The sequence below is a fragment of the Melozone crissalis genome, unplaced genomic scaffold (genome assembly GCF_028551555.1).
Source record: "Melozone crissalis strain CALT ecotype California unplaced genomic scaffold, PUWL_Pcris_2 ptg000014l_1, whole genome shotgun sequence".
Lineage (NCBI taxonomy): Eukaryota > Metazoa > Chordata > Aves > Passeriformes > Passerellidae > Melozone > Melozone crissalis.
Window position 1 is genome coordinate 16533209 of NW_026535792.1, and position 17167 is coordinate 16550375.

The 17167-nt window shown below is 57.3% G+C and overlaps 1 protein-coding gene across 4 annotated transcripts in view; it reads right to left on the reverse strand.

Annotated features, from left to right (window-relative positions):
- Positions 1-585: 585 nt before the first annotated feature.
- The window catches only part of LINGO1 (leucine rich repeat and Ig domain containing 1), a 155767-nt gene continuing 139185 nt past the window's right edge, over positions 586-17167 (reverse strand). For 3 of the 4 annotated variants that reach the window (XM_054272457.1, XM_054272458.1, XM_054272459.1), the window contains one exon: positions 586-2878. In XM_054272457.1, the coding sequence (XP_054128432.1) occupies positions 1025-2866 (1842 nt within the window). In that variant the 5' untranslated portion in view covers positions 2867-2878 and the 3' untranslated portion in view covers positions 586-1024. Of the gene's footprint in view, positions 2879-16818; positions 16953-17167 lie in introns of those variants that run through there. The other variant, XM_054272456.1, reaches the window with a different exon arrangement.

Genomic DNA, 17167 nt, shown 5'->3' on the forward strand with positions numbered 1-17167 from the left:
GCACCAGTTGCTGGAGGCACCCATGTGGGTACTGCCAATGGATGTGTCACATCCCTGCCCATGGGGACAGCTGTGCAGAGCACAGGAGCCAGCTTGTCCCCTATAGGAGAGGACACACCCTGGTACTGCTGCAAAGGCTGGCAGAAGATCCTCTCCCCATGGAAGAAGCAGGAGGATCCCAGCCCTGCCCAGGCAAAGCCTGGTGTCCCTGGCTCCTCACCTGGAGGCCACAGGCAGGGCCAGCCATGCAATGGGGCTCTGCATCCTCCTCCCACACAGAGAGCAGGAAAGCACAGCCCCGCTCCATACTGCTTATGGACATCAGTGTCACAGCCCTGCTCCACAGGCTTTGGGGATGGCCAGGGGAACTGACTATAAAAACCAGGAAAAATAGTCAGACCTGCCTTGGTGCCACACCGGGCACTGCACTGCAGGAGGTGCCTTTGATGTTAGCAGGAGACTCGCCCTGGCCTGGGGTTGCTCTTGGCAAGGCATCTGGGGAGTGCCTCTGAGGCAAGAAAGCAAGCACTTGCCAGGTACAGAACTGGCCAGATCAAGAAGTCAAAATTTTTCATTCCAACTATCTATAGGAAATAGGGTTTTTTTATTATTTCAAGTTTTCATAAAAATCCATAATTATTGAAATCAAAGTTACAGAAGAAAGTTCGTAACTTTTTTATTGATTTTATTTCTTTTTTCTTTCTTTTTCCCACCCCCCCCCCCCCCCCCCGTTGTTTTTCCCCTCTCAGAGTTATATCTGACACCAGAGTCCATCAGACAAAGTCCTTACAAACACAGGAGTCCTGAAGACATCGGCTGAATGTTTTCCTGGTATAAAGAAGAGGAGGAGGAGGTGGTGACAGTGCGGGCGCAGTGGGTTTGGACAGGGGCAGAGGGCATGGTGGAAGGAGGTCGGTATGTTTGTAGCAATGTTTGTTAATTATTTTTTATTTGTTCATTTGTTCTTTTTTTTTAAAAAAACAAAACAAAACAACACCATTATTATTTGCAAATTGTTGCCTGGTTAAATCATTTTCATATTAAACTTGCGCGGCGCGTCGGCAGAGCTGATGCCCGCGTCGGACTTCCGTGGCACGTACTCGATTTCAATGTTGTGCTTGGTGTTGCCTTTCCCGCGGCTCCAGAGGAAGAGGAGCACCAGACAGAAGAGCACGACACCCAGGAAGGAGATGAAGCCCATGGTGGTGGCGATGATGAGAGTCTTGATGTCAAAGGGGAAAGGCACGGTGGCGCGCGTGCTGTTGGCATCGCTCTCGTTGGGCTGGTTGGAGATGAACGCGAAGGTCTTGTTGGGCTGGTGGGGCCAGTCTGGGGAGTAGCTGCGCACGTGCAGGTGGGCCAGCATGGTGTCGTTGCCCCCCGCGTTGCTGGCGATGCATAGGTAGGTGCCATTGTCCTGGATCTGGGCGTAGCGCACCTCCAGCGTGCCGTCAGGGAAGACAGTGAGCCGCCCGTTGGTTTTGGTAGAGATGAGGTGCTTGCGGGGAGACAGCCACATGATGGTGGGCGGCGGGTCCCCATCTGCCCGGCAGACAAAATGCACCGTGTGGCCTTCGTCCACGAAGATCTGCTGAGGTTTGCGGTCCCGTATTCGTGCTCGGCGGCAGGTGAAGTAGTTGGGCAGGAGGACGTCAGGGAAGTCCTTGAACTCCTTGCCCTGGACGAACTCGGGGGTGGAGCAGGTGGGCTGCTGCTTGTTGAAGTTCAACCTCCATCGCCGCCGGAAAACCCAGAGCAGCCGGCAGTCGCAGGCTAAGGGGTTGTTGTCGAGGATGAGTGTCTCCAGGTTGCCCACCGAGTGGAAAGCTGACTCCTCCAGGGTGGTCAGCAGGTTCCCTGACACGTTCAGGATGCGCAGGTAATTGAGGCCGCGGAAGGCGAAGGGCTCGACCGTGGTGAGCTGCCCTCCCACCAGCTGGATCTCCTGGAGCCTGAGCAGGTCATGGAGCATTGAGCCCTCGATGGTGACGATGGGGTTGTAGGACAGGTTCAGGAACCGGAGGTAAACCAAGTGCCTCACCGACACGTACGGGATGGACGTCAGGTTGCAGTGGGTGATGGACAAGGAGGTCAGGTTCAACCCATAGAGGCAGTTGGATGTCATGGTATCCAGGTAGGGCCAGTGTGAGATCTCGAGGACCTTGAGCCGGTACAGCCTCTTGAATGAGTAATCCCGGATGGTGTTGATGTTCAGGTGGCGCAGCCGCAGCATGATCAAGCCGTGAAGGTGAGACAGGGCCTCCGTGGGGATGGAGGTCAGGTTGCATTTCTCCAGGGTCAGCTGCTCCAGGCTGTTGAGGCCACTGAAGGCCCGGTGGGAGATGTAGACGAGGTCGTTGTCACCCACCTCCAAAGACTTCAGGTTGTACAAGTCCTGGAACATGTAATCTAGGAGGATCACAATTTTATTCTCACTAATGTCTAGCTTGGTAAGGTTGCTGAGTCCAGTAAACACCCCCAAAGGGATCAGCTTGAGTCTGTTACTCCTGAGCCCCAGCGTCCTGAGGTTGAAGAGGTTGTTGAAAGCCCCAGGTTCAATGGCACTGATAATGTTCTCGTTTAGCTCCAGCTCCTCCAGGTGAGGGTAGTTGGCAAATTCATCCTGGTTGAGCGTCTTGATGCGGTTCTTGCCCAAGTCCAGCAGCCTGGTCTCGGTGGGGATCCCCTCTGGCACGACCATGAATCGCTTGCGGTGGCACAGGACGGCGCGCTCCTGGGCGGAGCACTCGCAGCGCGGCGGGCAGCCCGTGGCGGAGCCGGACAGGATGGATCCCAGCATCAGCAGGAGGATCGGCTGCCAGCAGGCCAGGATTGGGCTGCGCATACTCGCCTCCCCAGCTACCATCCTATCTCTCACCTGCAGGTACAGCGGGAGAAAGAGCGAGGGGCACGTGAGCAAACAACGGGCACAGCCAAGGCAAAAGCTCTGGTGTCCTGGCAGAGGTGATGGGAAGGCAAAAGGCACCACCCAGGCACAGCAGAGGGTCTCATTTTCCAGCTGAAATGCAGCCCTTTGCCTTCAAGACCCTCTCTCCTCCCCACTCCCTGACTTTCCACTTGATGGTTGAACGTGCACAGACTCTTGAGTGGAAGGCCTTGAGGAATCTGTGTCATACAGCTTCCTCTGCTTCTTAAAAAAATAATTTAATACAAAACACATCTATCTACATCCTATTTTAAGCTCTTGAAATTATTCCGTTCCCTGTAGATGGAGCCTGAATATAAAGGCTGCTTTGCAAACAGAGGAGCTGAGCAGAGGATGGAGCATCTGGGGAGCCCCACTTGGGGCGAGCAGCATTGACAGCTCAGTGGGAGCCAGCTCCCTCCTTCTGTGCTCCCCCATGCCCCAACTGCTCTCAGTGTGTCCCCAGGGCCAGTTCCTTGCCTCCCACCATGCCAGCCTGCAAGGGCAGACCCAAACCATTTCCCCCCACCCAGAAACAGCAACTGGGCAGACACTGCCTACAAGAGCAAGCTGTAGCCTCAGGTCAAGTCCAGGGGGGCTCTGGATAATGAGGGAGCTGCCTGGTGTCAGCAGGGAAAGAGCCAGCCTCCTGCTGATGTCCCTGGGGAGGGCTGGGAGACCTCCCTGGGGGCTCATGGTCTGCTTGTGCCCCAGCCCAGAGCCATCCTGGCCGGGCAGAAGCGGATGCTCCTTGTCACGCTGCCTTTGCATTTATTTCCTTGTTCAGGCTGTTTTGAGGAATCAAATCATATCAATATTGCATATTAGATCTCAAGCTACTCCAGCCCTTGTTTATATCTATTGTTATGTTACTCTCTGCACTACTCCCACTAATGCTATTTATGGCTATCACCAAACACACCCAATCCATTACTTCCATTGGCTCTGTTTGTATCCATCACTGTATATCCTGTCCATTACTTTCCCTGCTCTAGCACTATTTATGGGGCTGGTACACGTTCTGCACATTCCTGCCATTGCATCTGCTCATATTCATCATTTCATACAGATATATGACCCAAGGATCACTTTTGTTCCCAAAAAATTATTCAAAATTTCTTTGTAAGATACAAGGATGGGAGATGATGGACTGGCCATAAAAATGTCCACCAGCACCATCTTGGAAACCACCAGCCTCGGCACAGCCGGTGATGGGCTGTGAGGGCCTGGAGTGTCCCCAGAGGAACCCTCTGTGGTTTCCTCCCATTCCACTGTCCCCTTCCACCCCCCCACCCCGCCTTTCCCTGCTCCCTCTGCAGTGGGGCTGCTCAGTGGGGATCACACTGAACACATCGCCCCACAGTGCAGGGGTGCAGGGATAGGAACTGCTCCTGCCGAGCTCCCCTGGCCATGATGCTGAGCTCCCTCCTGCTGGCCCTGGGCCAGCATGTCCCAGTCCAGTGGAAACATTTCCAGTGGGAGTGCCTGGGCCCCAGCCAGGCTGCAAACAGCCATTTGCTGGATATTTACAATCCATCATCTCCATGTCATCACCTCTCTGGTGCTGGGCAGCAGTACAGATACAAGGGGGTTGTTGCTACCACTGCCATGTGCTGGGGTGGGGTTGGGACTGGGGCTGGTGCCCTGGAGCCAGGCTGGCCCCTGGTTGGCATGGCCCAGGCTGCACATGGGTTTGCTCCCCAGGCTCCTGCTGCACCCCTGGCTGGGGCTGGGCTGCCAGTGGTGCCCGTGGCCAGGAGCCTCTTGGGCACTGCCCTCCCACCACATGCTCGTTCCTGAGCGCTGGCTCACCTGCAGCCTTTTTCTCAGAAACCAATTCCTGCTCCTCAAAGCCGTGCTGAGAAAGCCATCAAAGACAGCAAAACACGGCATGCAAAACAAAATACAGTCTGAGGGGCTTAATTATAGCAGGACTGAAAACACTCAGCTCATTAAGAGTGCCAGGCACCAGCCTTGTTTGTGTGCCGGGCCAAGAGCTCCACTCTGCCTGCATGTGCTGCTCTGTTCTGGTCCCTGCTGGCCATGGGGAGAGGGCAGAGCTGAATCCTGCAGACCAACTCCCCCCAGGCTCAATCCTGCCTCTCCAGCAGCAGGAAGGGGATTGCACCTCCAAAGCACCCCCAGCACAGCCTCGGCACAGCCAGAGCTGTGCAGGATCAGTGAGTAAAAAATCAGCAAAGAGGCCAGAGATGAATGAAGCAGATTCTGTGTGGTGTTACCGACGAGCACAGCCCAGAATTAAAGTCTAGACACACCTCACATGTTATTAGTTCTCAGCTAAATTTAAATCCGTGATAAATACAATCCCTGACAAAAACATCCGTAATCTTAATAGCCAGAGTCACAGAAGAGCTTTGGGAGAAAGACAATAAATAAGCTGGAAAATTCTGAGCTAAGATGAGCTTTAAATCACTTCTGGCTCCCATTTACCTCTGCCTGATTCTGAGAGAAATAGTTGTGCCTCAAGGTGATGTGGATATTAAGAGATGCCCTTCTAAAAACGACACAAACTGTGATTTTTGTGTGAGCTGTGGGCCAACAATGCATGCACGCCTTTACAGCCCCTGCACAACTGCTACCTGCAGGAAGGGCTTTCCACAAATCCTCCCAGATTTACTCTGAGGAAGACCCTGAAACATGCCCAAGCTGCCCTCCAGGGTGCCAGCCATGGCCCAGCAGGAGCTGCCAGGCAGGAGCAGAGATGGGACCATGGCTGTGATGCACAGCCCTGCCCTTGGCATGAGCGTGGTTCTCCTTCCTCAACCACAGAAAAAGAATGGACAAAAAAAGCAGCAGCTGCCAGGCTCACTGCCTTTAGGTGACAGCAAACCCAGTGCAAGCCAAAGCAAAACTCACGCTCAGAGCCATGGCAGCCACTGACCCCTGTCCTCAGCACCTGCTGCCCAGGGCTGAGGGCTCTCAGTACAGTCCCCTCCCGCGGGAAGGTCCCGGCCTCGGCCCAGGAGGCACAGATGGAAGCACCAGAGCTCTGCCTTAGTGCTAAACACAGCAGGGCCTGCCCAGTGTCTGTGCCTGGGCTCGCTGCTGGGAGGGAAGATGCCATTCTGGGCCTGTGCCTGGAAATGCAGCCTGGGGCCAGACTGAAGCGCTGACGTGCGTGGGGTTTGCTCCGGTGTGACAGGCACAGGCTGCCCTGGGGAGGGAGGAACAGCCTCAGAAAGCCAAACTTGGGTGATGACCCACAAGGGAGCCCAGGCTCTGCCCCTGAGTGTGCTCCTGAGGATGCCCCAAGGGGTGGGGCAGCCACCTGGCCGTGCCCAGCACTGTCACCGCTGTCCCTGGGCTGTCCCCTGCTCCCCACCCCTGCGAGCAGGGAGCGATCTGCTGTGCTGACAGGGAGCGAGCAGGAGGCAAAAATCCCCGAGTCAGCTCTAAGCCCACCTGGCAGCCATAAATTACAGGGCTGGAGATGTTCACCCTTGAACCAGATGCTTCTGAGAGCATCGAGCCACAACAGGCAATTTAGGACAAAGCGAGCAGGGGGGGAGCCCACGGTGCTCTAGGGGCACAATGTCCCCACCCTGTCCCTGCAGGGGCCAACCTGCTGCTCCCAGCTGTGCACAGGACTGAGCTGGACAGTGCTGGGCATCCTCACTGGGCTGCAGTGGGGGGGTGGGTTCAGCCATGGGCTCACCCCATCTCTGCCATGATGGCTTCATACAAAGCCAACAAGACACAGCTCCCTGAGCCCATGCTCCTGTCTCCTCTAAGCTGCTCCAGCTAAATCAAATTTTATTGAACTTCCCTACATTTTAGAGACAAAGACTTCAGGTTTACAAATAAATATTTAACAACCTTTCCTGCTGGTAGAGGAGTTTCTTTCCCAGACCCTAGGCTCCGCACTGTTTCTGTAGCTATCTGCAAAGCAGCAAAACAAAGGGAGCAGCTTTAATTTGCCAAACAGGTTTGTGCCCATTTCCTTCTCTCATCATTTTCCCTGTGTCCAGTGTGCATTTGTGGGCCCTTTTGCTTTGTCTCTCCCTCCTCTCCACTTTATCTGCTCCCTCCTCCTCCTCTTTTCCCACCCAGTCCCAGAGTGCAGGCATTGGCAGCAACCACCCTTCTCCCCCCCTGCTCAAGGCTGGGCAGCAATGGGTGGGAGCATCAGGCAGAGGAGGTGATTTCCCTTCTGGAACCACCATGCTTCACATGGGGAAGAAGAAATCAAAGATGGAAAGCATAAAGTGATTCCCGAGTGCTGTCAGGGCACAGCCAGGATGGCACAGCACTGGCCTGGGCAATGGAGAGCTGCCACCACACTCCTCTGGGCCTTCATTAATGGATGGGCTGCTAACAAAGGGTTAGAGGGCTGCACTGTGTCCTGGCCTGGCCCCAAAATCATCCAGGAGCAGCACAGGAGGGTGAAAGAATGGGGGAGAAACAGGCAGAAGATGAGAAGGACCCCTCAGGGTGGTGGGGACACACGAGCAAGTTGTGCAAATTGAGCAAATGAGCCAAGGCAGGTCAGGCAGAGGAGAGCCCCCCCCCAGCCCAGCAGCACCAGCTGCCGGGGTCACCGCTCCCCTTCCCACAGGCAGGCACAGCTCTCCAGCTGGGAGCTCTGCTCAGCCTCCTGCAGTATCTGCTTTCAGCAGCTCCGAGGTGGGAGCCTGGAATAGGTGTGAGGCAACCTGATCTGCTCTGGCAGCTGCTCTGGAGCTGTAAAAGAGCACCAAGAAGAACTGAAGATGCAAATCCCCTTCCGGCACTGACACCGCCCGGCTGGCACCAGATTTTGGTCGTGGCTGGCCCATGGGAGCACCCTGCAAAGGCATTTCCTCATGGAAACAGGCTCTGCCACCCAAAATGGGATGTCCCCAGCACTGCATCAAGGCAGAGAGCAAGAAGAGCAGAAAAAATGAAGATGCCCAGGGAAGGAGAAGAGCTCTAACATGGGCTGAGGGGCTGGAATGCTGGTAAGGGGAGGCTTTGGCTCAGCTGCCTACTAGTTTAAACCTGGGCTGTGGATCTACCTGACCCCATGCAGGGACAGCTGTGTACAGAGAGGGACAGCCAGCAGTGGCCCAGAGCCAGCCTGGAGAGTGGCTTTCATTTTCAGGCAGGTTACTGGAGCAGGATGATGGGAAGGAGATCCTGGTTGTCTCTGCAGGACACCAAAGCTCAGAGCAGTTTTTGCTGAGGCTGTTTCTTGCTGTGATCACATCTGTGCAAGAGCTCCTCACCCTCCTCCTACCTGTGCTCCTTCATTTTGAGCATCTTTTCTCTCTCCGGCTGCACATGCCTCAGCGCCCCATCAGCAGAGCAAACATCCTGACAAGGGATCAATAAGTAATTGCAAAGGCAGCTGTGGATGTCAGGGGCTGTAAAGCCCTGAGCCAGCACAAGATAAACAAGGGGGGTGAGCATGCAGTGCAGAGTGGGGCTGGGGCTCAGGGCCAGCCATGGGTGGAGATGGCCAGGACATGGACTGGTCACTGCTGCCACAGCCACTCCTGATCTGGTGGTTCTGTGCTTCCCAGGTCAGGTGAGCCTGGAGAAGGCTCATTTTGTATTACTTATGTGAGCCAAAGAGCAGGGGAGTTGTGTTTGCCAAGGGAATAGCTCCCAAGGGCTGGCTGGAGACTTCTAGGGCTGGGTCAGGAAGGGATGGCTGGAGGCTGGTAGGCACTGGGAAGGACATGCACCATTTTGAATGGAGATTCTCCTTCTCCTTCCTTTATTTTGGCAAATTTCCTTGGGATTGCTACCTCTGTGGATATGGGCTGGGTCACCAGGATGTTTTAAATACTCACTGAAGGCAGGCAGTTCACCTTGCACTCTGCTCAGTGGGCACTGTGTACAGGAGGCTCCAGTGTACCATGAGGGTCTCCCTAGACGGTTCTTTTTCCCTGCAGAAAAGCTGAGAAAGCTGGGAAAGGAGGATGGAAAAACCCCAAGCTCTTCTCAGGGCAATGGAAACACTTGCCCTGAAGAGGTGAAAGAAAGTCCAAGGAGTGTTCCTGCTGGGAGAGAGCCAGGGTCACAATGACATTGCAAGGGCATCCCCTGCAACGTGCCCATGGCCCAGACGCCTTCTGTGCTCCCCTGTGCTCCCCTGAGCTGCCCTGCACGGGGTGGCAGGGCTGGGCTGGGGCTGGAGGATGGGCACAGCCCTGCAGGCACAGCCCTCCCTCCCAGCACACGGCCCCAGAGCTGCTGAATCAGCCAGAGCCCAGCTGCACAGAGCCCGAGCCGGACCCGTGTGCAGGGCAGGACAGCACCTGACATGGCAGAAAAGCAGCTGAACAAAGTCACCCCACTGCCAGAGCGCCTCTCAGCCCCGCCAGGAGCAGATGGCATCGCTGTGTGGGCTTGCCTTGAGGGCTGGGCTAGGGACAGGGGCCCCCTGCTCCCCCAGAGCCAGGCTCCAGCCTGTGCCCCAGCAGCGAGGAGGACACAGCTCTGCCAGGCTGAGCCACGGCTCCAAACCACACCTGGGGGCAGGAAAGATGAGCTGCTCCCTCCTACTGCTCCCTGCCTGGGAACAGCCAATCCCCTCCAGCTACCAAAGGGCACCCCATGGCTCTGCAGCTCCCTAGAGCTCTGCTGAGTGCCCACAGCAGGGCTGGGGCACCAGCAGCTCCAGCAGCACTAACCCAGGGCTAGCAGGCAGAGCTGGGGGAGCCCCACCAGTGCCTCCAGCCCTCATTTACCCAGGGCTGCCTCAGGACAGCCAATGCCAAACCAGCCCAACACCGTGGTCCCAAGGGCCATAGGGAACAGCTCTGAGGCTTCGGGATGTGACCCCCTCTAAATGCCACCACTCCAAACCGCTGTGTCCCTACTGCATCCCTGCCACTGCTCAAAAGTTGAAACCCCAGATGAAAGTCCCAAAGGCTGGGGAACAGCAGGACCAGGGACCAGTCATATTCCTTCCATTTAATTTAAGCTAAGACTGTACTTACAGCATCACTTTGGTTCCCAAGACACATCCCTTGAATTCCCCTACAACCAGCACAGGATACCAAAAAAAAGTACAAGGGCTGCTCCTTTCCTGTGGAAACCTTTGGGACAGTGGCAAGAGAACTTCAAAGGACATAGGACATGAAGCAGTCAGCTTTGCTGACCTCAGGGAAACCTGCTGATTTACCCCCCTTTAGGACCAGCCCTGGTATTTTTATACTGCTGCCTAAAATAAGTGGCCTGGGAAGCCTTTGGGAGAAGCCAAGTGCAGCCCAGCCGCAGAGCTGGCTCTGGGATCACCCCCCAGTGAGACAAGGGGCAAGGGGCTGTGTGTGCCCTGCTGCCAGGGCTCCCATGAGCACCAGCAGAGCTGTCCCTGCTGCACAGCCCCAGGGACACAGGGCAGAGCAGGGGGCAGGAGCACGGCTGTGCTTCAAGGCACTGCGAGAGATGGAAGCCCCAGTTCACTCCATCCACCTCATTTCCCCACTCCTTCCCGCAAGCCACATCTCTCTCTCTCTCTCCCCCTCCCATTTATTATTAAGTTTTGTTCACATAATCACAAATTTGGTGCCGCAGGAAATTCCAGAGAGAGAAATGGAGAAAAAAGGGAGGCAAAGAAAGCATGAGCAATAGCAAGTGTAGAGGGAAGATTCCTCTTCCTAGCCTGGTTTTCTCTGGGCTGGTTTTACATGTATAATTCCTTTTTCTTTCCCCCTCTCTCACTTGTTTGATTTTTACATTATTTATGGCTTGTCTTCAGGGCCTGTATTTGCTGTTATTGTTTCATTCAACAATAAAATGGATTAGATAAAAACAAACTGTGCTGAGCCACGGCTGAGCCTACCCGTCCTGCCTCCAGCTGAACCCACAGAGCCAGGCAGGGAGAGCAAGGGGCCACCAGCCCCTCCCAGCCCAAATCCTGCAGGAAGGGAGGTGCTGAGGGAAGCCTGGACAGGGTTTGGGCTGACAGAAATCCTTGGCAGGTATGGGGCTGTGCCAGGCAGAGCTGTTCTAATGCCCATGACAAGGGGGGCAGTGTCAGCACAGTGGCAGCCTCAGCCATGCATTCCTCAGCCTTTCCAGCACACACTGAGCCCGTGGGCATGGAAAAAAAAGAGAAACCCACCATGGGGATGGAGCAGCTCCCCACTGCCCTCAAAAGGAGGCAGCTGTGGGGTGGGTTTGCTGTGCTGTGCTGGGCTGCAGCAATGCTTCCTGCCCTTTCTCCTCTCCCAGCACTGTGGATAATGACACGGAGCCTGCGCTCTGGGCTGTACGTGAGAACAAAAGTAATCACGGGGAAATCCAGTGCACGGGAATGCAGTGGGAAATGCGAGGCCAGGGTTTCCATTTCGCTGCCGTTTCCCATTGAGGAGGATAAACAGGCTGAGCACAAATCAGTTTAATGGCAGCACCTAATGGCAGTGCAATTCTGCGCTTCCCGGAGCGAGCCGTAGCTCAGGCCCAAAGTGGCAGGGAGATGGCAGCCCTGTGGGACAGCTCAGGCCCAAAGGGGCAGGGAGATGGCAGCCCTGTGGGACAGCTCAGGCCCAAAGGGGCAGGGAGATGGCAGCCCTGTGGGACAGCTCAGGCCCAAAGGGGCAGGGAGATGCCAGCTCTGTGGACAGAGCACCCCACGGGCACCCCATGGCACAGCCCCAGACAAGCACTGGGAGCCCCCAGGAGTGGCTGCCCTGGGCAGCAGCACCGAGATCACTCAGTCCACCACGGCACAAGGACACTGCTGTCCCTCTGCAGCCCTGGACTGTTGTCTGCCCAATTCCAAGCAGAAAAGAGGTGTCCCTATGGGTGTCCCTCACATCCCTAAGGTCCTCAGACCCAGGGGGGCCTGTGGAGAGCTGTGCTTTGCTCTGTGCTAGAGCACACAAAGCACTGGCCAGCAGAACAGGGCACCAGGCCAGTGCCTACTGTGATGCCTCCCTGGCTCCTCAGGCTCACATTTTGGGTAGACCAGATGGACCTGGCTCTCTGTGACTATTCCCAGTCCAAAGGAGGGGTGGAGAAAGGCTGGGTTTGGGTACAGGAGGGAGAGGTTTGGCTGCTGGAGGGTGAGAAGTACCTCTGGAAGGCTCAGGCTTTGCTCACCACCCCCAGGTTGCCTCTGAGGTCTAAATCGGTTGTTTCCCATTTCACACTCGACATCTCAAATCCAAACAAAGAGCTGAAAGAATAGATCACGTCAAAATATTTCTGCTTCTCCCTCCTACGAGAATTCCCCATCAGAGACCAATCCAATTAAGGTGCAGGTTATGAAATTAACCATAATTACCAGAGCGATATTTAATGTTTTGCATTCTGATGAAGAAACAGAATAGAAATGACAAAAAAATGAGTAATTGTGGGTCCTACAGCTATAACTAATAGCAATATGGGGGGGAGGGGAAGGGCTGCCAGGGAAGGGAGGGCTGTGTGGGGTGGGCTGCATCAGGAACCTCACATCCCCAAGGGCAGGGTGGGTGCTCAGGGGCACAGCCCCCGGGAGCCATGGCCAGCCTGACCCCCAGGGCAGAGGTCAGCCCAGTCTGATGGCAACCACAGGCATTTTGCTATTTGAGCATCCCTTGGACAATGCGGGAGCACAGGAATCCTGTCCTGGAAGGCACAGCCCAGTCCTGCACCTCCTCACTCTGTCCCTGCTCCCTGTGGGGACCCTCCAGCTCAGCCAAGGACTGTCCCCACCTCAGGACAATGACCACAGCCCTGAGACAAAGGACACGAGTGCTTCAGTGGGGAAAGCCTTTGGCCTCTGCCAGGACACTCAGGAGAGGAAAGCTCACTGTACACACGTCCATTGCAGGATGCCAAGGCACTGACCAGCACTGACACGTGAATAAAATGATGGAAAAAACCATGCAGGATGGTTAAACAGAACCATGTCTGTGCTTCACCATGAGAATGAGCAAAACAAAGCCAAGCTCCCCATCCCCTGTGACAGGACAGTGACCTGCTGCCCTGCTGATCCTTACTCAGGCAGGAGATGCTGTCTGGATGGGGCAGGGCATGGGAGGGGCAAGGGATGGTGGCCAAGGTGTTGGTGAGGCCAGAGGGAGGCCTGAGCCACGGGTGGGGCTCATGGCAGGGCTCCCCCAGCACAGCCATGCTGCACCAACACACTCCATGCACCCCATGCAGGCCCAGAGAGGTCCCATTGGCCGTTCCTGATTGCTGCTCCTGAAGGTGGGAATCACCCAGGATTCACCCCAGCACAATGCCCGGGGTGTCTGCTCAAGGCAGGGCGCTCCCCCCACTGTCCCCCCTTCCCAAGCCACACTGGTGTGACCTCCTGTCCCCAGGGATGGAGAGAGCCACACACTCCCTGCCTGGGCTCAAGGGGAGATGATGATGGTGTCACCCTCAGTGACATTTATCACCATTTATTCAATTGCCCAGGTCAAGCTGACAATTAACACTGCTCAGACACAGACACCTCTGTGTCACCCAGCCTCCTCCTGGTGACAAGGGACACAGGCCACACCACGCTGCTGGCAGTGCCTGGGGGCTGGGGAAGCACGGGAAGGGGGACTCTGGTGTTTGTCCCTTCCCCAAGCAAGCCCCATGCCCAGACAGCCCTGTCCCCTCTGTGTCACACACGCCCTGGCACTGCCCAACAGGCAGCAGGCTCCAACAGCCACCAGCACTGGCTGGGAGTAAGGCATGAGCCCAGGCATGGTCACACGGTGCAGAGGCACAGAGATCTCTCTCCCCACAGCCATTCCCTGCCAAAAGTTCCAATTTTTACTCTCCTGGAAAGAAACTGGAAAAAATTGACTAAGAAGAAAATTGAGGTCATGGCCTTCCGTTTCTTTCTCCCTTTGTTTTTCTTGGGTTGTTTGATTTGAGTTAAACATTTGGAGCCCTTTTCTCTCTCATCCCAACTACCTGAAAAGCTCTTCTGGCTCTTTTCCCACCAAAAGCCATTTCTGCTTGAACCCTGCTTGAGGCTCAGCAGAGAACAAAGGAGAGCTGCTGACTCAGTGCACTGGGTGTGTTGGAGAGACCAAACACCCACCCTGGCCAAGCTGGGAACATTTGGGTGTTTTCCATGTGCCCATTGCCAACGCTGCCTCCAAGGACAGGGTCCCACCAAACAGCAGCACCCAGTGGTCATCCAACATACCTCACTGAGCCCCAACAGGTTGTGTTGTGTTTTGTAATCCAACAACTGTAATTACACTATAATTGTGGTGTTATTATAAAGTGATTTATCAAGCCCTGAATTAAAGTCTCAAGTCAGAGGATTTTATGCTTGTCACTTACATGGAGCAGCACTAACTTCAGCAGTGCTACTGTGGCTATGTGAAGCAGGACACTAAAGGAAACACAAGTCCTTCAGTGATGCTGTTAACCTTCCAGGAAACAGTGGTAATTAGAGGTATCACACAGTAATTACATTACAGGTGTAGAGTAACTGCAGCACAGTACGGTGTTACAGTGGCACAGCCATTTGTTGAGTAATTAATCCATCCACAAGAAGGCCTGCAAAACCTGATGCTTCCCCAGGAGCTGTAAAAGCAGCGCCACTGTCTCCTCCAGTCACCTCCTGCCCATTCCATAGGACCCAGTGAGAGCTGGGACTGCCTGAGCCCTGGAGCAGGCAGCTGCTATGGGGAAACTCTCTCTGGGGAGACATGGAGGCTTTAGCCCAGGGGCACATCTCCCTCTTGGCCTTGCTCATCGTGAGAGCTCCAGAGGCCCCCTCTCCTCCATGGCATCCAGGAGGGAGCCAGGAGCAGCAGGTGAGCAGGCACAGCCAGCCCAGCCGCTCCTGCCGTGCCCCAGCCCACCCTGCTGGGAGAGGAGCTGGGACAGGCACGGCTGCTCCGGCCACCCCACCTGCAGGAGGTGCAGGACGGGGAAGGAGCAGGAGGAAGAATGGTTTGGGCAGTGGTGCTGGCTGGGATAGCTGGTGTTGGGGTGGGTAAGGGCTGGGATGGGTGCTGTGTGGTGGGGACAGGCTGGGATAGCAGCTGTAAGGTACAAATGGGCTGGGGCAGCTGTCATGGAGTGGGCTGCTGTGAGATAGGGATGGGCTTGGATAGGGGCTGGAATAGTGCCTTTGGGTGGGGATGGGTGGGATAAGGGCTGGGATAGCTGCCTGAAGGTGGGGATGGGTGGGATAGGGGCTGGGATAGTGCCTTTGGGTGTGGATGGGCTGGGATAGTGCCTTAGGGTGGGGAGGGGCTGGGATAGCTGTATTTGGGTGGGGATGGGCTGGGATAGCTGCCTGAGGGTGAGGATGGGCTGGGCAGTCCTGTAGGTCCGTGCAGCCCCGTGCTGGAGGAGATGGCTCAGGCATGGCCACAGTGCTGCTCCAGCGTGTGTGAAGGTCAGGTCAGGGCTGCCGCAAGGTGCAGAGCAGCGAGGAGAGGGTTAAGGCTGGCAGGAGGGCTGGGATGGGGCTCTGGAAGGGGTATCATTGCAGAGCCACAGCCGGGCTCTGGAGGTGGTGCAGAGGAACGGGAGATGGAGGGAGACCCATAGAGTGGGGCTCTTCCCGGAATGCGAGTCGGGACCCCGGAGAGCAGCGGGGCTGTCACACCGATCCCCTGCTGCCGGCCAGCGGCCACAGTGGCTCGCTGGAGAAGGCGTTTGCTGGGAGGGAGCGCGGATGGCGATGGCTGGGGCAGGGACAGGCAGGGAGAGGCAGCAGAGCCCCGGCGACGCCAACCAGCCCGAGCAGCCCCGATCCCATCCGTGCCCACGCTCGCCCTCCCTCCCTCCCCGTGCAAATCCCCTCCGCGGCACCAACGCTCCCATTCCTTCTCGGAGGCGGCACCTCCAGCACCTGGATCGAGTCGTGCCTCTGCCCATCACTCGGCTATTTATACATCCAAGGCGCAAGGTGAAAAATCCAATAACCCACACACAGTAACGGAGAGCAACAAGCACCGGCACCGCCCGGGAGGGCTCCCAGAGCCCTTCAGCCAAGCAGGCTCCTGGGCACCCCCGCAATCCCCACTGCCCTGTGGAGCCCCTTTAACATGAACCGCTTCTTTTTCTGCCAGACACAAACCGAGGGCAAAGCCCGCACCCGCAGCCTGACCCTGGCCCAGCATCTCCAGTTCTCTGGGTTGGCTCCTGGCTCCGGGGTGTGGAGCTGAGCCCAGGCAGGGGGGACCCTTCAGAGCCCCCCGAGTCCTCCCGGAGCCTGAGGAATCATCGAATCACCCCCCTCAGCATGAGCTCCCCACGTCCCGACTCACCTATCTCCAGGCTGGGGGGATGCTGACAGAGAGGTGAGCCCCTGCCCTGAAAAATACCCCTTCCCCATGACTCCTGCCTCCAATCTCAGGGCTGGAGAGCTCTCCCTGCCCGGCTTTAACCCTTACTGCCTCTGCTTTGGGGATGGGCAGAGGAACAATTCCTGCTCTCGAGTTAACCCTTGCTGGGCAGGAGATGGGCACGGCCAGCTTGAGGCTGATCCCTGCTCCCCCGCCAGCCCCGGAGGGTAGCGCTGTCCAGACAATCCTTTCCCTACCTGAACAAGGCATCTGCTCCAGGCCGGGCAATTCACCCGGGAACTACCGGGACAGGAGAAGGACACTCCCCATCAGGATACAGCCCCAGCCCGCCCGCTGGGACCCCGGCCCCGATCCCCGACCCCGCCTGGTCCGTAGCTCCCGCAGGGGCTGCGCCGAGGCTGCGGGAACGGTGCGGGGAGGGGACGGGCAGAGGGGAGCGCCCGGGCACAGCGGGGCGAGGAGGCGGCAGCATCCGCACCGGCGGGGCTGGAGGGCGGCAGCTCCCGGAGCTCCCGGCTCCCCCGCAGCCCGGGGCACGCACCAAGTTCCAGCCCCGCGCCCTCCGCACCGGAGCGGCTCCGGCCCCGGGGCAGCGCGGCGGAGCCGTCCCGGGGCCGCGGAGCCCCCACCCCGCCGGTCCCGCCAGCCCCGTGCCCCGCTCCGGTTCCCGGTCCCGCTTACCCGCATCTCATCCTCGCCGGCGATCTCCTTCGGTCAGAAATGGCATCTCCCCCGGCCCCCCCGCCAAACCTCCACCTGCAGTAGCGCAGCTCCCCCTCTCCGCAGCGACAGCACACGGAGCGGCGGCGGCGGCGGCGCTCCCGGGGCCGGGCCGCCCCCCAGTCCCGCGCCCGGGGGAGGGAGGGCCGGGCCGGGCCGGGCCGGGCACGGGGCCCCGCCGGGGCCGCCCTAGGGCCGCGCTGCCGGCGGCTCCCTGCCCTCCGCGCCCGGGCGGCCGGCGGCGCTTCGGGGCGGCGGCATCGCCCCCGCGGGCGGGCGGGCGGCTGGCTCGGCCCGGGCTCCGCACGCC